The sequence below is a fragment of the Eucalyptus grandis genome, chromosome 10 (genome assembly GCF_016545825.1).
Source record: "Eucalyptus grandis isolate ANBG69807.140 chromosome 10, ASM1654582v1, whole genome shotgun sequence".
NCBI classification, from domain to species: Eukaryota; Viridiplantae; Streptophyta; class Magnoliopsida; order Myrtales; family Myrtaceae; genus Eucalyptus; species Eucalyptus grandis.
Genome location: NC_052621.1, coordinates 7,532,603 through 7,556,394, shown reverse-complemented (window position 1 = coordinate 7,556,394; position 23,792 = coordinate 7,532,603). Strand labels below are relative to the sequence as shown.

Sequence of the window (23,792 nt, the reverse complement as noted above, 5' to 3'; positions counted from 1 at the left end):
TACCACCTAATTTCTACCTTACAAAACGAGTTAAGCATAGGCTCTGCTTTACTTTAGGTTCACTGAATCCTGTAACTTTGATCCTAGACAAAGGTCCTATCTCGAACAGATAAATGACCTCAAGGAAGCTATCAACAGCATAATATACTTATTGTTTCATCAGAGTGACTATGTCATAATAGATGACGATAAAAGCTATTTCACCTGATTTTAGGTTTATGGACTTGTTTGTGATTCTGAGCTCCCTTATTTGCAGTCCATTGCTGGCCTGTCTGGTTCCACAGAAGAAGGCCTGCCCCAGCAAATTGCTCAAGTGAAAAGCATAAACAAAAGGAAAAAAAGAACTTGCATGAATGCAAAAGCTAAGAGATCAAATGTAAGGCCCTGTAAATTGTTTTAAGCGGTCAAGTAAAGTAACCAGACCAATATCAAAGAGAGCATCTTCTTCTTTAAAATAATGACTGTACTGTTCTCAACTCCCAATCAAAAATGTCATAGATCAAGAATTTACCAGGCTGACCATGTCAAAATACTCACCATAAGAGCATAGAAACCAACAAACTTTAGAAACCCAAAAAAAGAGCATATGGAGATGACATAGGAATGGAATTGGAGATAACAATATGCTTTGCCTAAAAAACTACCTCATTACAAAAATAAGGACTCGTATAATTTCTCTTAGTTTATGTGTACAGGTGACAAGGTATATAAGAACCAGCATGCCACCGATATTCATGGAAGATTACTCATGTACCCAAATTAGAGAGAAGTTTAAATTAACATTCTGAAGTACATTCCAGTAATGCCCAAGAAACCATTAACCTCTAGAAACAGTTAAATTACCACTGCATGACATCACATACTAATTTTGACCAAAAAGAAAGAAGACATTACATACTAATTAACATCTTCACAATGAGAAGCCAAAGGTGTTTCCAATATGTTAAACAAAATAATGCATGAAGCAATCAGACTTGCCGTGGATTTACAAACTCAGTTGCTGCTCGGTTCACCAGTGTCGCTGTGAGGAGGATCAAGGATCTGGTTTAATGTGCTGATGGAGGATGTACTTATCTGAGAAGGTGCAACACTTTTATCCATTTCACAAGAGCAAGTGCTCGAGGAGCTGTCTGCAAAGAATCGTTTCTTCACTGCTTGGCCTTGAATTTGGTATCTTTTGAAGGATCATCCACAGAGATAATTGATGCAGGTTTAGTAAAGCATCCGAGACAGCCTCTGCTCTGTTACAAATCAGGTCCAACCGAAAAAATGATTAGTATTAGTACTGGATTAAAACAACTTGATGCTCCATCAACTACCAAACTAAAGAAAGATTATGAGAGCAACTATGCCATCATCAAGTACTAGTAATTGTTTAGATACCAGCATTTCACCATGAAAGCGTATTCCAGTGCGATAAATGTTCCATCAAATAAATGATGTCCCAAGTATGAAAGAATTTTAGCTAAATTTGCCTTCCTGTTATTTGACACAATTGCAAACAAAAAAAAGAGTCACAACTTAAGGCCGCATATCTTCAACCCAAACTGGTCCAGCCTTTGCCTGGACTTTACGCATTCCGGAAAATTCTTGCACCAGGGCTGCCCTTAAAAACTTGGTTAACAGTTTTAAATGTTAATCTCAATGCATGGCAAGTCAAAATTACCTAGATCAACTGACCCAAGGGGAAAAAGACAAAAAAATTGCACGTCAACTTTGCAGATGCTAACATCTCAAAATACAATTCTTTCGCCTCTAATACTTATAAAGACAATTCCTTACATTAAAAAAGTGTCTTGAAACTTTCCTTAAACTTCTCCATTACGTGAAGTGCAAGAATACGAAAATAGGCTCCTAAAAACAAGCAGCCACTTCTCCTTCGAAAATATCTATCTAACGAAGAAATCGAACAGCATTTATCTCTAAAATGCATCAACCTCACAAAATCCTGAAAGGAAGGAAAAAGGACTCCCAGATAGGGCAACCAGATACGAAAGCTTTAAAGTGAAGAATGGCAACTATGAAAGGCAAAACAGATTCTTATTAAACATAGATTTACAACGTTCACAACTCTTGAAAGCTTTCACTTGCTGAACAAGCAAGCACAAAAAGGATTCCATACCAGCTGCAAAGCAACCTTAGAGTGTGCATTGCAAACATGCACTTCGTTTTGCCCAGGAAGTTAAGAACAAGAAACTAACATTCCCAATAAGAGCATATCAATGTGCATAAAAGATTCCTGGAACCAGAAAGAAAGCAACTCTGCTGGAGCCGAAAAGTTGCAAACAAGAAACAAAGAGTGAAGAGCCCAAGTTCAAGAATCTGATGATAGATACTCTCAATAGGTTTGAACCAATAAAACCGAAATAAAACCGATATGTGAGCCATATCGAGCCCGGAATATAACACTTATCAATCAGTTCAAAGAAACCTTTTTGGTGACGTGAAACTCATACGGATAAACCTCATGAAATGAAACTCTCTACTTTTTCCACCTTAGAAGCAATCTAATTATCATTCTACATTTTTCAAGCTAGCCCCAACTGAGACCAAAGAATCCCAAAACTTTTTTTTTTTTTTTGAAACGTATCAAAAATGAATAATAATCCACATTACAAAGAAGGATTACAAAGTATCACATTCAACCGAGTGTGTTTGAACAGTAAACGGGCATCATGACCCCTGCATATCTGAAATTCCCGCAATAAAATCTGCCCAGCAAGAAAACATCTCTCGAGAACGAGCACAAACCCAGAGAGCAAAAGAAGCTCACCCCATGCATGCAAGAATTTGACAGATGGAAGGTGGAGGCGTCCCCAGAGCTGCATTTACGGCTACAACCCTCGAGCTCGAGACCCTCTGGTAGAACCCAAGGCAGAGATCTCGCGACCCTGCGGAAAAAAGATTACACCTTAAACCATCTTCATCGGATTAAATCAAAACCCAGAAACGATTCTTCACTTCCGATGATGTTCGAGTCCACTCCGGCCACGAAGCACGAACAACAACAGAACCCACGAGGGAAAAAGGACCAAGAACACCCATAACTTTCCCCTAAATTTTGCGGCTTTATAAACGAGAGGGAAGGACCGACATCAAGATGCTTCGCCCAGTACCTCAAGCATGGCGTAGGCTTGTCCGCCGCCTTCTCTCTCTCGCCTCCGTCTTCGTCTTCCCCTTCGAGTCTGCTCGCTGGCCTCCGTGGTCACTGGTTTCTGCAAGAAAGACTCTTTTTTTTTTTTTTTTTGGGGTCGGAAGGGAAGAAAGATTAAGGTACCTTCTGTGTCGCTGTCGAAGCCGTTTTTGATTTCTTCCTTTTCTTGATTTATGGATAATCTTTTGTTCGTGCTCTTTTTTAATCATTGAACTTTGATTTTTAATTAATTTTATTCGATTCGTTTTTCCGAACTCTTTTAACGTGTACCAGTTTCATCTTTCAGGCTCGTCTCGGCCATGAGACTCAGATTAGCAAAATTATTAGGAAAAAAATTTAAAAAAAAAACAAATTTTAATGGACTGATAGCGCAAGTTGGATTAAGAGAGAGAGATGGCGCTGCCTCCGATCGCCGATGAGGTCCGGGTGCTGAGGTCTCGGCGGGCGGCCGACCTCGCATGGCTGCAGGCACCATCGCCGCGAGCAGCCATGCATTGGCTGGCCCTGATGGAGAAAGCCAACACATGGCTCGGAAGCTCACTACGGAGGGAGAGGTGGAGGAGGTAGAAAGTTAGGCCATGCCGCCGGAGACCTGCTTGAGCTTGTGACGAGGCTGTTCTTGCGGTAGTAGTGGCGGTGGCGGCGATCTGCTCATCGTGTCGAGAATCGCTAACTATTCGATCATACTATGCATTATGAAACGAGTTTTGTGCTTTGCAAGCTAGTAAAGGTCGATGATTGTCAATTTGGGGTGCTCAATAGAGCATTGTCACTACAGCAAACGATGTTTGCATCTGATACATCTTCTAAAGTCGTCAGAATAGGAGGATATCTATCAGATTTTGCTCCCAAGACTGGAGCCTTGGTGTCGGGAAATTGCGTGAACCCAGGCAAGGGCTTGACGGCTCCATTTTCGGCGACCTCGATCGGGTAACGTAGCAAGTGAGCCGGCAAGTCTCCGCCGAAGTTTTCGTCGTAGAAGTCCCAACGGCGCTCAGCGAGATCGTTCATCTCTCGAATGCATTCCAGAGACTCCGGATGAGTAAAATATCCTCTGTATGGCCGAGGTGCTCGTGCCACAAGGACATTCGGAAGCCGTAGATTTGGCCCCTAGGCGGCCCTTTAGAGAGTCACCAGATGCTTCGGTTGGAACGCCCCATTGCAATCTCCGTGTCCCGGGCGCCCTCCATGGACCTCTGGTTGATGTTGGCCGATCCGACGATTATGTACTCATCGTCAACTGAAAAGGGGACACAAATCAGCACCTTCATAAAATAAAAAAAAATCCGACGCGATCTGATTAAAGTTCATCGGTCGCTGAATCAATGAATGAGAATTTAGTGCTCAATGCCGGTTCACTCACCTATCATCATCTTCGAATGGACATAGATCATGAACCTTCTTGCTTGCTGGGCTCTGGAATAGTCACTATCTGGTGCGGGTTGCTCTTCAGGAACCGGCTCACCGCCCCTCCTTGCTTCCTTGTTTCCAAGGCAGTAGAAGGTCAAGTAATCTCTAGGAGTGGCTGCAACCCCCTTCCTGTGGAGGGCATGGGCAATGTCCGTGTACATCATCTCCATCGTCCTCCTCTGCCAATCCAGGATTGCCTTCACCGCCTCGCTCTCCGGTATGCCCTCGGGCCACATCGGGATCACCACGTACACGGCGAACCTCTCTCCAGCCTCGATCTTGCTCACGATCTTCAGCGACAGCTCCTTGGGGACCAGGTGCAGCGCCTGGATGTCTGGGACCACGATGTCCCCCTCGTCCTTCCACCCGTAGGAGCTGCCAAGGAAGTACTGGTTCTCGATGTAGATAAAGTTCTTGGCCCGTCGGATCGCGTTGATGTAGGCGTCCTGGATGCTCCGGTCGATGATGTTGTCCTTGCTGCCGACGAGGCCAAAGGCAGCTGCAGAATTGGGGGTCTGTGGGGAAGTCAGCCACTGCGCCAGCATCGATGGACCGGAACAACTGTACATTCCATGTCTCCAGGTCATCCGCTATTGCGGCTTGCGATGGGTGGATCACAATCTCCTCCATCTTGCTTATCGGGATGAGGAATTGGTCCCCTACTTGCTTCCTCCACCTCTGCTCGAAGTTATAGAGGACGTCCCACGCGACGGGGCCTTCAAGACAGCAATGAACGTCGTGCCACGGTTCCCTTGGGCCGCCTTTCTTGATCGAAGCGCCTTCGAAATTCGGTTGATGGAAATCATTCCTGTGGATGTCTGAATACAGAGTCTTGAACAGCGGGTGGTCCTGGGTGTCGTACGGCCATCGCACAGATCAATGCCGCCGATGAAGCTCACGATCCTCCGCTTCTCCAATCCTGCCTCAGGAATCTCGGCATCAACCACCACGATCTTCTGGTGATGAGTGAACATCGTTGCCACCTTTACGCCATGAATTATGCTCTCCGCGCCCTCTGCAGGATTCCGCGGGCACAGGACGCAATGCACTTTCGTGCCCTTAAAGTACAGTTCCGTGTTTTGGTCGTGCGTGCTCATCAGCCCGTCCCGTTTCAGTCGTGGGACCGATGTCCGATCGGCCCAGACAAGCATCAGGACTGTCATGCCCTCCTCATCAGCCTTGTTCTTCAGCAGCTCGCCTAGCGTGACCCCAGTCCCTTTCCTGAGCCCGCGCGGGTCCCTTATCAAGGCGATGTCGGTGTAGACCGACCATCCCGCTATGTAAATCAAGTGCTTCGCGTTGTCGATCGCGTCGAAGATGTCCTCCCAGCACCGGTGGGGCTTCCATGCGCCGCCGTGAGAGAGCGGGATGCGAGGACTGAAACGATCTGAAACGTGAGCATCTTGATACAGAGTGACCCTGCAACCTCGCCTCTGGGGGAAGAAGGTGCGCGGAACACCTTCGAACGTCGGGCTAATGATCCCGCGCGACCAGTTGCTGTCTTTTTCGGCGCTCGAGAATTGCATCCGGACACGAATCTTGCCCCCGCCGTAGATCGGGTTGTGCTCGTCGTCTTCGATCGGGACCCACCTGTCCACTATGTAGCCCTTTATGACATCCTCGACAGGAATATAGGCCCTCCCGATCAAGGTTGCTCCGACAGGATCGTCATCTTTGATGGTGAGTGTGATCTGGGAGATCAAATGAGCACAGTAGATGTGGAAGTTCTCGTTCCACTGCGGGTGCGAGTTTTCGTTCTGATCCTCCTCGTCCGCGCAACCCTCGCCCGGCCCAAATCCACAGACGCGTAGAGATACGATCCCAGGGCCTGCACGGTCAGGTGTTAAAACACTCTTTTTATCTACTCAGGCCGAGCGAAAGGATCAGGAAACGGAAGGACCGGCGAAGATGGAACAGTACTCGGGGCGGCACAACATCACCCTCTTGACCTCGGATAGGAATCTTTCGTGAAACTCTGGCTAGTTGTGGTCTTGAAATTTCTGAGTTCAAAGGCCGAAAAGAAAGTAGATTCATGTTCATAATCAAACATAACACTCGAAACTAAAAGGAAAGTACTATTAGGTTTAGTGAGACTAGAGATATGCAAGGAAGCCCGTTCAATTTGGAAACCGAATCGAACCAACTCGATCGAATCACTTCCAAATCAGGTCCCAAGAAACAAAAATTGGGATCCAACCTTGATCGGTTCGGTTTCCTATCTTAAACTGGTCCGGTCAGTCGAGGCCGGTTATTGGGTATGAACAAAATTTGAACCGACTAAAATCAAACTTTAAAAAGTCTCCTCACTTTCATGGGTCAAATACAGGATATCCAGCTTCTCATCCTCTTGACTTTTCTATTGTGACTTTCCAAACAAAGCATGGAAATCAGGTAGCCCTGCTATTCTCTGAAAGCCCAAAATGGCCCAAACTAGTCTAGACACGGTCCATTCTTAAATAAGCAACAAACCTCGAAATTCCACCTCAAGGTAGGTGCGTAAAAAGAGGAATAATAAAAAAAAGGGAAAAAGGGGGGAAGAAGAGTCAATGAAACAGAAAGAAGGAAAAAAAGTAGGTCGATTCCTTGATCAACGGGTTTGCTTCCCAATTTTTGAAACTGAGACCGGCTATAACGAGGCAGGGCTCTAAGTTATTGGTTCAGAATGTAACTTATTAGCTCTAAAACCGATCGTATTTAAGCAAGATCTTGGTAGTGAAAATACTTGTTTGATCGTGAAAAAAGGAAAATTTCATCATATATTATAGCCTGAATGATCATGAGACCAATAATTGCATACAATCTCAATGCTAGAAATATAAAGCATAGTTCAAATGAGGATACATCATTTGACGATATCTTACTTAGATAGTCTTATGTCTATTATTAAAATGGGAAAAGTGGGTACAATTGTGGTCTAACAACATTTTTGTTTCATCAATTTCAACAACAAAAAAAAAAAAAAAAAAAGAGGAAGAAAAAGCAATGCCGATTATTAGCTTTAAATACATTGTCCTCTTGGAGGAATCCTCTGATTATTTTATAAAAATGAAAGTAGTATTTCTAGCAATAAAAATCAAGAAATAAATTGTACTATGAAATTGCGTACCTGTCCGCAAAGCATAAATCCACATCCTAGTTGAAGTCTATCGATATCAAATATTTCCACATTGAGCACTCCATGAAGCAGACGTCGTCCTTTCCTCTTCAAAACACACGCAACCATCAACCTAAACAAACTCGAAAATAATTTCACCAGATTCGAGAGGTATTTCAAGGACCGAACATACGTACTCTTGATCCACATGTCCGGCCGCAAGGGGGGAAAAAGAGAGGAAAATACCTGAAATCAAAATTGGGGTCAAGAAGGAAGTAGAAAGGTGAGTCAAGCATGAACCAGAATGCTCAAAAATCGAGAGAAGAGTAAAAAAGAGGAAGACAAAATGGGAAAAAGAAAGGTCAATTTAGCAGAGGAACATACTTTTTTGGTGTTTGTGTAAGAATTTGCTACTTTTTGGACAGAACGGAGCACAATGGCCGGTAAGAAGTGTTTGGGTTATAAAGAAAGAAGCAGAGAGAGAGAGAGAGGAGATTAGGGCAATGTAAGATGTACAGAGAAGAAAGAGATAATTCATGTCGGAATCTGTTGGGGAAGAAAGAGATAATTTCGTACACGATGGAAGCCGGAATCTGTTCCCACCTTTGCTTCCAAGAATCACTAGCATGTCCCTTCATTTCTTCCTCTTGCTATACTAAAATTGTCTCTCAAGCCTTAGTCCCTTCCTTCATCAGAAAGTCATTTATCTAAAAGGGCAATGTATGGATTTTTGCATCTTGTTATCTTTTATATATCAATAGGTTGTCGTGATGACAAAATTCGCATTCTAAAAATATGAAAAATATGCTTTTATCATTATTATTCTACTAGAATAAACTTAGGAAATTTTATAATCTCTGGGCCATAATTTTGTATGTCATGATTTCCAAGAGTATTTTCAAAACTATAGCTACTGTCCCTAAAAGTATTGTAGGCGTCGGACGTTGTTATCATGTGTGGACTGAAAGGATGAAAGTACCCCGTTTAAGTAGGCCGGATAATAAAAGGAATTTGTCAATTTCAAAACTGAGTATGTATCATTTAAGAAAACGCCCTTTAGTCTATTACGTAAGCATACACTTGCATACTAGGGCTTATTCATAGTTTGCATGCCAATAATTATAATTCAAAGTACAAACACAAACGGCACATGGAGTCATTTGGGGCCGTAAAATGACGAATGTGTTTCACTCGATTTCGTCTCCATGAAAAAATTGCATTAATGGTTTTTGAGAATTATTTTGACAATTAGGTCCTGTTTGATAACCATCAAAATAGGGCCAAATTATGATTCTTTGTTTCTAGAATCGTTTGGGCTTAGAATCGCATTTGGTAAAAAATTTTGTTCCTGGAAACAAATTGGGAATAGAATCAAGAAAAAAAAAAAAAGTTGATTTTGTTCCGCGAATGAATTTGAGAATCAAAATCAAGAACTCTTATTCTTCCCTTCGGCCATCTCGCACCGGGGCCGTCCACCACCGCCCGCTTCCCGTCCGCCGTCCACCGCCGTCGTCCACGCCGCCGCCGGCCGTCGGCCGCTAATCCGATGAGTTCGCGGGCAGCCCAGCCACCGACGAGCTTGTCGGAGGCTTGCCCAACCACTAGTGAGGCTCGGAAGGGCTGGGCAAGTCTCATGACGCCCAGCCCCATCGGTGGCTAGGCGAGCCTCGCCTAGCCGCCGACGAGGCAAGGTGACGCTCCGGTGAGGTCATCGCCCTCATCCGCCTCGGTCCCTGGGCGAAGCCACAAGAAGAAGAAGAAGATGAGAAAAAGAAAAAAGAAAAGGAAAAAGGAAAAAAGAAAAAAAAAAGGAAAAAAAAAAATTATTTAAAAATTAAAATAAATTGATTTGGAATAGAATTAATGAATACGGTACTCAAACACAATTGATTATTCTGAGAATCAGAAATTTTGGACAGCTACCAAACGGTTTAAAATGTTTAGAATCGCTCCCGGGAAGGAATAAAAAAAAAATCATTTCGATCATAATCTACTCTCTGAACTAATCATTACCAAACGCGCCCTTAAGAATCTAATAGAAAATGTGGTTTCAAATGGCATTGTGTGGACACTAACCTCTTATGCTTAACCGAATGCCTGGTCTGCAATTTTTTTTTTTTTTTTTTTGGTAAAGGCAAGAATATATTGATAAGCAAAGGACAAATGTACACAAACGGCACCAAAACTTACACTCTAAATATGAACAAAAAGAGTGGAAGGGAGCCGTATAAAAGCCACAAAGGGCAAGGACAGAAGAGCGCAAACAATGGACATTTCCCCACCCATTCAAGGCAACCGGATCTCCATGGACGAAGCCCCGGAACATCGAGCTGAAGACGACCCTAGTAGGATCAAAGGATAGAAACCCCAAAGGGTTAAGTGAAGATAATTGGTCAAGCTCCCAACCCCTCGAAGACGCCGATTCCTTGGAGTGTCGGGGACATCCTTGTATGTAATTGATTTATCTTTAACCATCTTTATCAAATGGTTCTTCAAAGCGGGAATATCAAGAGATTCCCTCGAAAAATCATAGCATTTCTCTTCTTCCAAATTAGATAGCAAAGAGCTCCAAAGGAATAGCGGGAGAGACTATGAAAGAAGTCTTTACCAAGAAGGGAATTTCATAGCCCAAGCAAGGTTTTCGCCCAAGTGCCGTTCCTCCACGGCAAATTGCACCTAGTTGCCCAAAAGTAAATAACGGTATTTAAAATATTACACTCAAAGTACAAATGGTTAGTTGAGTTAGGCTGAGTATTACAAAAGGTGCAAACCGAGTAATCGATCCTTCCATATGAGAGAAGAAGTGACTGCGTTGGCAAGCGGTTTTTAGTAATAAGCCACAAGAGGAATTGAAACCGAGGGGCTAAATCCTTATCCACACAAAAGAAGTCCAAGGTGCTTTGGCTTTAGAAGCTCGATGGCGTTCAAGCGAAGCTACAGAGAAGGCCCCCGAAGAATCTTGACACCACACAAAACGAACGCTATCAACCGAAAGAGGAGGAAGCGAGAAACCACAATTCTCCAACCGCAATTTACGAGAATCTTCCAAAGACACGAATATAAAGAAGCCACAGTCGCCTTTCTTTGTGAACGTCGGTCCAACAAAAAGATTGAGGAACTTGTAAATGAAGAGGGCCACAAGGCAACCAGCTATCGAACCACAATGAGATAGATCGCCGTCACCGACCTTCCAACCGAAGGATTGTCTACAACCGCCCGAAGTTGAAGGATCTTCTTCCAACTCCATGCACAAACCAAAGGCCGAGGGCAACCCGAAGTTATGTTTCTTTAAAAGTTGAGTGGATCCAACGGCACCACAGAGATTCCTTATCCGTAAAGAGGATCCAAATGAATTTCATCGTTGAGGCTTTGTTACAATCTTTGATAGACCGAATACCCAAGCCCCCTTCCTCCTTAGGCAAACAAACATCCGCCCATGAGACTTTAGCACCTCCCTTATCCAAGGAGGTGCCTTTCCAAAAGAAATCTACGAAAAATGCTTTCAATTCCCAGGATAACCGAGGAGGGCAAAGTGAAGACACTAGCCCAAAAAGACCGAATAGCGTGAAGCACCGACCTTATGAGCTGAAGTCTCCCAAGCAAAGAGGAACTTGTGGGACAGGGGAGGCGGGCTCGCGGTAATGCGGTCAATTAATTGAGTACAGTCAGCCTTTACTCAACCTCTTTGAGATAATCGACACTCCAAGGTACCGAATCGGGAGTTTACCTTCGAAAACCAAATGCTAGGAGGATTCTCATTTGCACAAAGCGGGATCGCCTCCAGAAAGAAAGATGTCGCTCTTATTTTTGTTGGGAGAAGATCACTCCATGAAGAGAAAATGTCGAGGCTTCTTTTGAGGATCACACCCGATTTCCAATCTGCTTGGCAAACCGGTCTGCAATTTTTGGTTTTCACAAAATGATGATACTTTTGCTTGCAGTTAGGTGTCCGATTAGGTTAATTTTCTTTAAAATTGGTTGTTCCCGACTCCCTTAAATTTGATATATTTCGAAACTTCAAGTTTACAAAATCTACCTTCGCAGTCTTACCTCGGGTGAACCACCCAGAGATTCAGTTAATTAATTATTAAATTTAAACTTAACTCGAGTTCTTCCAAATCCACACTAATATGCGACATTAGTCAAGTTATTTAACATGTAAATAATTTTTATCTAGAAGTCGCTACTAATTAGTTTATGGTATGTCGATTAGATATCGAAATAAAGCATTGGGGGAAATACTCTACTTCGACAAACTAGAGTAAATAAGTATAGTGACTTAATTACGCTGGTACATTTTCTCTTTCATTTTGAAAATATTTGGTAAGCCGTCTAGATTGATTTTAGCTTGAATCACTAAAATTAAAAGGATTGATCATGCGAGTGCGTAAGCATTAAAGGCAACACTCAATAAATAAATAAATTGTAGGAAATTAAACACCAAAACATGTAATATTCTTTGGATTTTCTTTTAATTATGGAATTAAAATTAGCTTATATGACACGCAATTTCAAATTAAATGAACTTAACATGCATACTATCTGACACACATGTAACATGGCCTAAAATACCTAACATGCATATAATATTTTAGTATTTTTATATTAAAATTGAAATAAATAATTAATGAAAATGTAATACTAAACTCGATAAGTTATTTTATTTAAACTAGGAAATAATTTTATCAAATCCTATTTTAATTCGGAAACTTAATTAATAGATTTTACCCTAACATGCAATCTAATTTAAAAGACAAATTTAACTAGACAAATTTTAAACATGCAATCCTAATATGTTTAGAAAACTATCCTATTTATCACACAATTTGGCCTTTTGATGTTTTAAAAATAAGCGTTACATCCGATCCATCTTAAGATATTTCAAATGAAGGTTAAGATAATAGGAAAAAATAATCCATTGTCCACATATTAAATTAACAATTATAAACATCACCAACACATAGGAAGAATTAAAATAATTAAGGATCAAATTAATAATTATAATGATATGGATGAAATTAACAATTATTTTGCAAGAATAATCAAGAAAAATGATCGAAGGACTTATGGATCAAATCAGTAATTATAATGATTTTTGTCAATAATTTTTTTGTATAGTACCTAAAATTCCAATAAAATAAAGTCAAAAAACAATTGTTTAAAATAGGTAATGAAATTTGAATATATTGATTGTTACCTAGTTTGTGGAAGTCGTTTCCAATTTCAGCCGACAAGTGGATCATAGGATGATTGGTTCCGGTTTGGTCCCGGTTATGAGGTGGAACCGGAACTAGACCGAGAACCGGACCAATTGGTCTTAGAATCAAAAACCGGTAAATTTGTTGTTTTTGGCCAAAAATAAAATGAATAATTTGAGAAATTGGGAGGAATTAGGTTTGTTTTTTAGAAAATTTAAAAAAAAATATTATATATATATATATATATATATATATATATATATAATTAATCGATCGGTTCGATTGGTCTGGTTTCCACCTTGAAACCGGGAACCGAGAGCGACCAACCATTGGTTCCAAGAGTAGGAATCAGGAACTAGATTACCCTCTTTGAAAACCATTCAAAATTGGTAGGTCTGGTCCGGTCTGAGCGGTCCCGGTTCGGGCGGTTCCGTTGCACACTTCTAGTGGATCATGACGGTGGCCAACGGTGGTGGTCTCGGTGGGGCCAAGCTCACTGCTAACACACCGTAAACGTAGAAGCTTTGTGGGTGTGGCCGTGCAGTTATGTCAGAAGCTGAGTCTCCAATGTTTGCATAGAGAGAACAACGTGGTCAGTAGCGTCATTTCTGGTTGCCAGTCATCAGACGAGTTGTTGGTGGGTTGCCGAATCGCGACCAGACGTGACCGCGTGGGTTGGAGAATCGGAAAGGATCATTGGGATGAACTGGTGCTCTCCTAGTTCTGGCTAGACCGGCAAAGACTCAAGGCGAGTGTCAGATGTGCTTCCTAGTCGTCGTGGTGTAGCTGGTGTGGTGATGGGCCGCTCGTTGTGATGAGGGGGCAAATGACTCGATTGGTTCGGGGCTTCTGGTCACACCAAGTGGTTTGGCCGGTCTAAGCTTGGTCGCGGAAGCGGCGATCGTGAAGGCCAAACGAGGAAGTTCTGTGACCACGCTGGTCATGGTCGAGAAGGGCACGTTTGAGGAAGGGCGCGTTTGGTAACGTTTCTATTCCGAGAAATAATTTTTGAATAGAAATAGTTTTTTTTTTTTTTTTTTCTGTTCCTAGGAACAATTTTTGAATATAAGAACGCGCTTGGTAACTATAAAAAATTTCTACTCTAGGAATAGAAATGTGTTTGGGAAACTTGTATAATTTTATTATTTCTTTTAATTTTTCAATTTTTTTATTATGTGGCCTCGGTGGCCAAGCGAGCCTCGCATCGCCCGGGCGAGGTTGAGCCTCGCCGGTGGCCTCGCAAGGCTTGCCTAGCCACCGAGGCCACCGGCGAGGCTTGGCCTCACCCGGCCCGGCGAGGCTCATTGTCTCGGCCTCGCCTCAGCCGGCCGTCGGCGCTAGCCATGGCCAAGGTGATCGGCAAAAGGAAAAAAAGAAGAAAAAAAGAAAGAGGAGAAAATTATTTTTCGGAACAAAAGTAACTTTTTTTCTACTTTTATTTCGTTAAATCTATTTTAACTAAAAAAAATAGCCGATACCGACAGCCTGTTTTTTTTTGTTGACTCAGGAACCGCCGTGCACACCATTAACCTGGCGACGTAAACTTTTTATTTATTTATTTTTTCTCATAATAAAAAAGAAAGGAAATTTTTGTTCCGAAGAGCAGAAACAAAAATAAACAAACAGGCCGAGGAAGACCCAATTTCCCCTCTCATCCTTTCGGTCTCCTTTTTGTCTTTTCATTAAAAGAGTGTCCCTCGCGTGTCCGAGGCGCAAATAGAGGACAAACACTTCATTATCTCTCAATGCGGCGGCCGAACTCCCTCTTTTTCTCAATTCTCTTGTAGAAAGAGACCCCACTTTCTGCACTCTATTGACCGAGAACAACGTACCGGCTTAGTGACCCCCGATTTCGCTTGTCCATAGGTAATCATGAGATCCTTCTTATTATATGTCAATTCCTTCTGTCTTGAGCCTTCCACCAGCTCTCTAAGAACCTATTTATTTGCCCAATCCTTCTATGGATAGGGCGGGGCTAGACTTTCTAGGAAAGAGAATAAGTCTCCTCTTCTTGTGAATATATTATATTTTGCACCTTTTCTTTTTCTCTCTTTATAAATTAAAGGTAATCCTTCCATTTAACAACGTTTTCATTGTTCTAAATTTTTATTTTTTATTCTTCAAAATAGAAAAAAAAAAACATAAATTCATTTAATAATGTTTACTAAATTTTCTATTCCTATAGAAAAATAGCCGAGGAGTGGATTTGGAATATAAACAAGAAGTAAAAAAAAGAAGAAGCTTCTTCTTGTTTCCGAGAATAATTTCTAGAATTATTCTTACTTTTACCAAAAAAAAATAATTTCTAGAATAATTCATTTTTTATTTTCTTCTTCTTCCTCTTCTAACTGGTTGCCGACATCACTAGCTAGCCATAACCGTTGGCTAGAGGAATAAGAAAAGAGGAAAAAGAAAAGAAAACCTAAAAAAAATTAAAAGTTAAAATAAGTTCTACATCAAAAAAATTATAGGTCATACCAAATGCATTATTTCTTTTCTATTTTGAGAAAAGAAATTTTGTATAGTTACTAAACACATTTTTTTACTCAAAAATTATTTCAAAGAATAGAAATAGGAAAAAAACTATTTCTGAAAATAACTTATTCTTCAAAACAAAAATATTACCAAACGCATCTATACTTTCCTTCTTGGAAGATCTAAAAAAAATATCATATTCTATCTTTTTCCCCGAGAACTTGCACCATTTATTTCTTTCCTTTCTTGACCATGCAAGCATAATATTTTCCATTGATTTTATTTCTTTAAACCATATACCAGCCCACAAGTTAGTCAAATATCATGCCATAAATTCAGGATTGTGGAGATACAACCACAGAAGAACCAGCCGAAATTTCCTGAATTCCAACAAGATAAGCGCACAATAACTCCTTCGTATGCTTGCCTTTACTGCAAATATGTGAATATAGTTTTTTTCTTGTCCTTTTATGGTCGAATTGCTCTCCAAAGTTTTCAAAATTTTCCAATTTTAATTATTGCGGCACATGATATTTTCAGCCACATGGGATATTCATTGGACTTGAATTTCATGCTTCGATGGACTAAGTCTAATTTGCTAAATTAAAGCTCAGAACCATCAATTCAAACTTAGCGATCCAATACAAATGCAATAATGAAAATATATAAACTAAATAATAAATGCTCCTAAAGTCTATATGCAATTTAACTTAATATTTTTATTAGGGGTTAGGATCGATCCTTAAATTTATATGAAATGACTTACTAAATGTGATGTCAAAATTTAGGTGTCAACACTTACTTTTACTTCTGTTCCAACATGGCTAATGCTCCTACCAACTCTGGAGGGACGGATTATAGTGCTCGGTTGGTAGTGGTGGTCGACCTTGTAGTGGTGCTCGGTTCATGATGGCGGCAGCGGCAGTGGACTTAGAATTTCAAGGGAATCAAACAAAGCTATAGGGAAAGAAGTGTTTTCATGAGTCCAAGGAGCTTGCAAAATTATGGTACTTTAAGCATGTCTAGCAACGAGACCTACATTTGTAGCTAATGATGTGTTTGGTAACTATTATATTTCTAGGAACAATTTCTACTTAGAATTAGTTTTTTTTTATTCAATTTCTGGAGGAATATCTAAGTATTCTATGATAATTATACAAGATTTCTTTTTCTAAAACTAAAAACCAAAATGCTTTTGATATAACCCTTAAACTTTTTCATGACATATACTTTCTTTTAATTTTTAAATAATTTTCTGAGATTTTCCTTTTTTTCTATTCTTTTTTTTTCCTCTATTTTTCTTCCTCCTCTAGCCGCCAATCTCGGGGAGCCTTGCCAACCCCCAATGAGGTCGACCTTGCTGTGGTTGATCGAGGTTGAGCCCGCCAAGGGCTAGCAATGCTTTGGCAAGGTCGCCAAACCTCGTCTCTAGCTGATCGCAGCCATTGCCAATCCCAACAATTGGTTAGAGAAGGAAGAAGAAGAAAAGGAAAAAGAAAATGACTTGGTTTCATAATTTATTTATGGGAACAAAGAAGTAACTTTTTTTCTATATCCTGTTTTTTTTAAATCTATTCTTTAAGCATTGATATATTCCGGAATAGAAAAATTAACCGATGTTACCAAAGAAATTTTTGTTCTCTCTCTTTCCCTTTTTTTTTTTTTTTTTCTGGGGAACAAAAGAATAAAGATAGGCAAGAATTGATTGGTTACCAAATAAATGGCAAATCCGTTGATGAGGCTATTTGACAAGAATGGGTAAAAATACTGTTAGGCAATGGAAACACAAGTTTTGTAGCCAAATCCCCAACAAATATCTACGAAAATAATTACTTTGTGGCTAGAAAGTACTTTTCTTGGCGACGAAATGTGTTTGGAGCTGAAAGCTGAAAGCTGATTTCGTCGGTAGAGGGTACCCTTGTAGTGAAAAACTTGACTTTTGTCGCTAAAAATTAGTTGGTCAAGGCCGGATTTCTAGTGGTGATTTCAATTAAATTTCGTCAGCCGATCCCAACATTTCTATATCGACTCGGTTATCGATTGATGAGAATTGAGCTACTCTAAATAGTCGCTCTAGCCTAAAGAGCTTGATTGCAATTTTCATCGGTCATGTCAATTCTCACCTATTGACTTGGGAATATACCTAATCTCTTTTCCTTACAGATCATAGTGCTATCCAAGGTCTCATTTGCTCCATTCATCATCTGTTACCCATCCATACTATGCCTTGACTTCATATAAGTCGATCCTCTACTTGCTTTGACTTATGAGTTTCCCTTTTGCTGCTTTGCCCTATACTCTCCAAACTTTCTCATCGAGCCAGGCCTCAAGTCGATACCATATTTAAAGTCGTAGCAAATGCTTAATTGACAACACCAATTGCTTATTGGCTTTAATTTTTTAGACATTAAGTTTGACAATTATAGGGTGCCAAGATGTCTTCATGTCATGATAAAGAAAAATATTTTTAAAAAAATCATTTTACGGGAAAATATTTTTCCTTTTTTAGATTATAGAAATTTATATTTCTAACTTTAAACTAAATGTGGATTGAATTGGATTTGAGTGGGTTATAAATAGGTTCAATTCAAATTCACCAGTTTATCTCATTTGACAATTTGGATGGCCCATACCCAATCTAACTCATATCTAACTCACTCACACCCAAATTTTAGTGGCAATAGGTGGCAAGGTTGCTTTATTACCTATTCCATTAGGAACATCACATTCATGCATTTACGATTCATGTAACAGTATTGATACTTTTCGGACCAACCAACCCGGATTTGCCTCGAAATTTTCTCTGCATTTTGGGAGCAGAGCATGCAAAATCGAGCAATGGATCTTAGAAGAATTCAACTTAATAAAGAACAAACATTCAGCCAGATTGATTTCCATGGCCAGGCACGAAGTGAGCAATGGCTCTGCTCCTTCCTTCGCCGCTGACACCACCTTGAACTGCTACAGCACCCCCGCCACCACCCTCTTCATCTGCAGGAATGCCACTTCTTACCGCTGTCTTCCCCAAAAGTCTGCCAATGCTCCGGCCTGTCCTTTCCCAACATCTCCTCTAGCCTCCCCAGGGCGTCCAGATGGTACGTCACCCTCATCGTCGCATAAGGATGACCTTCCCTTTAACGAACAATCACTTGATTGAGAGCTGTGCCGTGCGAGTGATAAGATGGCCACAAATGACCTTTAGATTTGGTCCTCAATGATAGGTCACCGTCGGAGCCGTTGTCTCCATCGTCGAGCCAAGAGCTCCTCGCGAAGGTGGCATTCGGCTGCTCCTTCAATGCCTACTTCCCACACTCCTCTGCCCAGGTTTAGCCTTTGCCTTCAGACATGTCTGAGCTTCTCCGCTTCATCGAGAACCTCCGTAAGCGCGAGTCGGTCCTCGAGCGCTGGCTTGTACGAGTGACAGCGTCCCTCGACCCGTTGCGCAAGGGCACGATCTGCTCCAGGAGAGCCAAGCATGCCCAATCGGTGAAGCGAATAGAAGAGCAAAGCGTTAAACGAGAGGCTAAGTAACTCAAGTGAGAAGACTACGAGTGAAGAGGGAGAAGGGAGAGTTTGGGCCTTTGTAAATTGGAAATGGGTTCATTGTAGAATCCATTTGTTTTGGGCTTTAAATTTTACAACACATTATGATTAGGTTCTTCAAATTTGTTTGAACGGGTGACGTATCCATTTGTTTTGGGCTCCAAATTTTACAACACATTATGATTAGGTTCTTCAAATTTGAAGTATATGTAAGGGTGAGCAATCCTATGTTTTGTATAAACTCTAGATGGAACCTAAAACTTATCAACTATGATAAATTCTTTTTTTTCTTTTTTTTTTTTTTAAACTCGGAACCTATCATGCAAATCTCATAACTTAAAACCTATCCTGTCAAAGCCTTTAAGGTCTGTCCAAATTCTACCCTGGGTTTTACTTATATTATTAGTTATTACTTTTAATGACCACCAATTGCTACTACAATCTACTAACTACAATTTACACTTGGATGCACAAAGAATATGAAATATGAACAAGATCAAAGTCTCAATCATAAATTGAAAGCTCAGACTCGTCAGACTCATCATCGGACGTCATGAAATACCGCAAGATCGCACGAAAACAGACTAAAAAAATACAAAAACTTATTTTAGGTTTTATGCTCCATCTATTTAGAACTTGGAACCTATCTGGTATAAAAAATTTTGAACATGAAATCTATTTGTCATAATAGATTCCTCAATTTTTTTAATAGGAAATCTATTTTACATATTTTGAAACTTGAAATTGAATAGGTTCCCACTGGTCTAATTTTTAATTTCAGGTTTTATCTTTGAATTATGCTCACCCCTAGCGTGATGACCCATTCCACCAAGTTTGGGTTTATAAATGAGTTTAACACTCATATTTTTTTTTGTCAAATGTTTATGACTTGACAAATCTACTTTAAGTATTTATATTTTCTTTGACTGTTAATAGTTTTTCATCGACTGATTGTTTTCGACAAATCAAATGCCTGAAAGTCTAGAAAACCAATTCATGGAAAATTGTTTCACTCAAACGTACCAATCACTTCCTATCCTTGATCAACCCCTGCTCTCGCCTGGTGTTTCTCGGGATTCAATCAAGCAAAACAGAAGCTTCCCCATTTCTCACCATATGGACTCGTTTAAAATTCATCATACACGCTCAAGCCAAATGTTTCTGCGTGTAACGACGCATCGGCCAAACGCATCGAGTCGTGTCATTTCTGAATTTCGATCGCCTTTGGCTGCAGATCATGTTAAAATTTCATATATTTTTTAAGTAGGCTCACGCCGCGTTTGAGTCATGATCTGGAACCAGTGGTGATTGTGTCGAGCTGATATCTACTCTGTCTTCCTGTCGGAGGTTACGAAATCAGGGGGAGGAAGAACAAAAGGAAAAGGAAGGAATGAAGAAGATCCAAACCACCAGCCCATGATGGTTTCGCTAGATAAGAACTCCATTGATCCTTGTTCAAGGTGAGGGGTTTGAAACCCAGTAGAGGCACTTGGTGTTTTAAGTGTGATGCCGGGTGGTGGGTCTTCCGCTAGCGTCACCCAAGTTTGCTTGGCCGGCCATCAGCTATAAGAGATTCCTCGCTAACGTCACCCAAGTTTGCTTGGCCGGCCATCAGCTATAAGAGATTCTAGATCATAAAAAAAAAAAAAAAGAAAAGAAAAGAAAAAAAAAGAGATAAGATCCCAAGCATGTCTCGTCTTCCACCTCGTCAGCATAACGGACAACAACGTTCGTTCGCTTCCCGGAAACGGAATTTCAACGCCAACGTTTTCGCCAGCTCCAAATGTTGGAAGAAGTAAACGAAGTTAATCCAATCGTATATGTCCGATGATATCTCCCAGGAACACCCGAGAAACCCGAGAAGAAGGACTAGGCTCCAGTCCGAATATTCTCACCCGTGCTCTTTCACCCTGTCTCTTTCCCCTTCCTTCAAAAACCAGAGAGGGACCGTGAGACACCATTGCGATTACCAATGAAGTTCTGGAAGATCCTGAAGAGGCTGATCGATGAGGCACAGCCCGATTGGCGTGACAAGTTCTTGTCCTACAAGGACTTGAAGAAGTGGCTCAAGCTCACTTACCCGAAAGACAGCAGCGTGCGCCAGGTCAAGCGCCTACGCCTGGATTCCGTGGAGGCGGAAAAGGCAGTCGAATTTGTGGAACTGTTGGATGGCGAGATCAACAAGATCAATGAGTTCTTCATGGACCAAGAGGAAGGGCATATCGTCAAGTGGGAGGTAAGTAATTTCTTTCTCACTTTTCTTGCTTGGTTTTCATCTCCCTAGATTTTTTTATAATTTTGAATTAGAAATCTGTGGGTGAGATTTGAGGCAACGGAATCCAGTGCACCAGGAGTGAGATTTAACATTTACGATAGCTTGTTTTCTGTGAATGGCAGAGGGTGTGATTCATACTTGTTGAATTAGTCTGGTAATCAATGAATGAATGAAATGGTTCTGTTTTCTAGCATCTTACTGGTAATCATGCAAGAGCCTTACCAACTGAGGGCTTGATCAAATTACTCATGGGGTTGAGCTAGAAAGACGAAAGGATCTGAGCTGGATGGTAAATTTCAGAATAACGAGCCGCACGATCAACTTGATTGGTATTTGTGTTTCAATGCTTATAGAATAGCACGGTGGAAATATCAGAAGACATCATCTTGGAATTTTATAATCAGGCCTGCACATCACTATGAATTCCTTTCTGTTTCTTGAGGACAGAACCTATTTCAAAACTGAGATTTTGCTCGTGTTCGGTATATGATACTGAACAAAGGTGCTTTGGACTGATAAAATGCCTTAGGAAGGACCAGAATTCTGAAAGCCGGCAACTTCATTAACACGGTGCTGCTGTTTGTGATAACTACCCCCTTTTTCCAACTTTTTCATGCGTGTCTTTGTTCGGTGTCTTTCCTACTTTTCTTCTAATTTAAAAGCAATCCATTGGTTTTACTACTGTGATACTCTTAACTTGAAACTCCAGTCTCATTCCTCATGGGTCTCATTGGAGTGTAGGCATTGCAAGATCGGGTAGCAGAGGTCGAGGGCATGGACAACAAGCTGATGGAAGTGCATAGAGAAATAGTGGATTTCCATGGAGAAATGATTTTGCTGCAGAATTACAGCGCTATTAACTGCATAGGTATCTAATAGGCGAAAGATTTTTGTTGGATAAAGCTTGTGCTATGACAACGTGTAAAATAGTCTGGTCATTGAAGCTCCATTTAAGTGCATACATCCACAGAAACATATAGCAACGGACATGAAGTTCAGAATTTGTGAATTAGCAATCATGCAGTATTAGTCCATAGTTACTCGGAACATGGTTTCTGTCCGTTTAGTTATCTGGAAATCTGGTCTAGATGATGCATGGAGATGAATATACGTTCCATCTCAGGATGATTTGCTTGGGTGAAAGCCTTTTCTAAGAATAGCATTGGATTGCTGTAATTTGGGTAGTGTTATTGTAATTAGTTTCTGTACTGATAGGCCGACTACACTGCTGGTGACCTTTCATAATTTTGTGGAACCACTCGGAAATCATAATATCTGCTAGTTGCAGCAAAAGGCATGCCGATTAAATCATAACTACGGAGCCATCGAGTAGATCTGTCTCATAAAATCAAAACGGCTTAACATCTCACTTGAAAGAAACTTCCTACTTGAAGGTTCAAGATGACTGCTTTGCCGCTTCCCTTGTTTTTCTTGCCTTAGATCATGTTTCAAACCGCAGGGTTAGTGAAGATAATAAAGAAGTACGACAAGCGAAGCGGCGCGCTGATCTGCTTGCCTTTCATCCAGAAGGTTCTGCAACAGCCATTTTGCAGGACAGATGTGCTCAAAAAGTTTGTGAAGGAGTGCGACATAATACTCAATCAACTTCCCTTCAAGAATGACCACCAGAGGGTAAACTTCGAGGCAAAGTACGGCGAGACTGTGGCTGATCCGAAAGATAGCCTGGTTAGAGTTCCCAGTGAACTCGTTGGGATCGAGATCATGGAGAGCGTGTACAAGAAGCTCACTTTATCAGCTTTGCGTGTATTTGAGGAGATTCAGAGCAGGAGCTCAACAGTGAGCACGTTCTCGCTACCGCCTCTGCATAATAATCAAAAGGGTGAAGATTAGAAGAATCACCCATTTTGGTATCACACAAGCTAATTAGTGATTTGGAAGGATCCTTGGCTTCTTATTATGCAGTATCTTTTCTCTTCCTGCTCGAAAGGTCTACTGATGTCGATGTTGGTTATCCTTCTTCTTTTCCAGAGTCAGTTGGTGCTTCTTGTCCTAAAATTATCCTTGAACAAGCAGAATAAAACATTGAGCTTCTAGTGTGGAATTTAAGCAAAATATTTTGTTTCATCTTTGGCAACACTTTTCATTGCTTCATTTTCTTGATTGCTTGCTCTTCTGTGGAGCAAGACCCTGCTATTTTTCATGTCCTTGCTTCGAATTTCTCACGAGTGTCTGAAAGATCAAATTGTTGCAGAATGTTTTGCGTTTTATGAACTAAAGTCGATTTTTATAGGGATTTAGTTGCTGTCGAGACTGCATCGGGTTCTCATATGAAGCTTTTGTAGCAATGCCACAGTTCCATCCCCTTTTGTCGCGTCACCATCTTCGCATTGCGCCTATAATGTAATAGCCATTTGACTCTTTGCATCTGGTATTCCATGTTCTTTTCGTGATCTCCATCGCTCACGCTCTTCATGAACGAAACTGGAGCAACTCACACCTGGCATGAGACTTACCAAACATCGAGTTTAATCCTAGGGGCAAGTTCCATGTGACAGGCTCCAACCTTTTTCCATTATGACGCCCTATATATCAACCTATGCCTCCGTCCAAGTTCTTCCACTCTGATTTTTCTTCTGAATGCTCCAAATCTTCTAAGCCGTGTGGATCAGTTCAAAGGTTTCC

At 41.0% G+C, this 23,792-nt stretch overlaps 1 protein-coding gene and 1 pseudogene across 1 annotated transcript; one reads left to right on the top strand and one right to left on the bottom strand.

The window, feature by feature from the left end:
• Window positions 1-1,006: 1,006 nt before the first annotated feature.
• Window positions 1,007-18,441, bottom strand: LOC120288688 (annotated as a pseudogene).
• A 2,157-nt stretch (window positions 18,442-20,598) lies between these two features.
• LOC104437038 (SPX domain-containing protein 2) lies at window positions 20,599-23,234 on the top strand. The gene is made up of 3 exons (XM_010049903.3): window positions 20,599-21,110; window positions 21,891-22,017; window positions 22,609-23,234. The coding sequence occupies exons 1-3, from the start codon at window positions 20,847-20,849 to the stop codon at window positions 22,998-23,000; spliced, it is 783 nt and encodes a 260-aa protein (XP_010048205.2). The 5' UTR covers window positions 20,599-20,846; the 3' UTR covers window positions 23,001-23,234.
• Window positions 23,235-23,792: the final 558 nt, after the last annotated feature.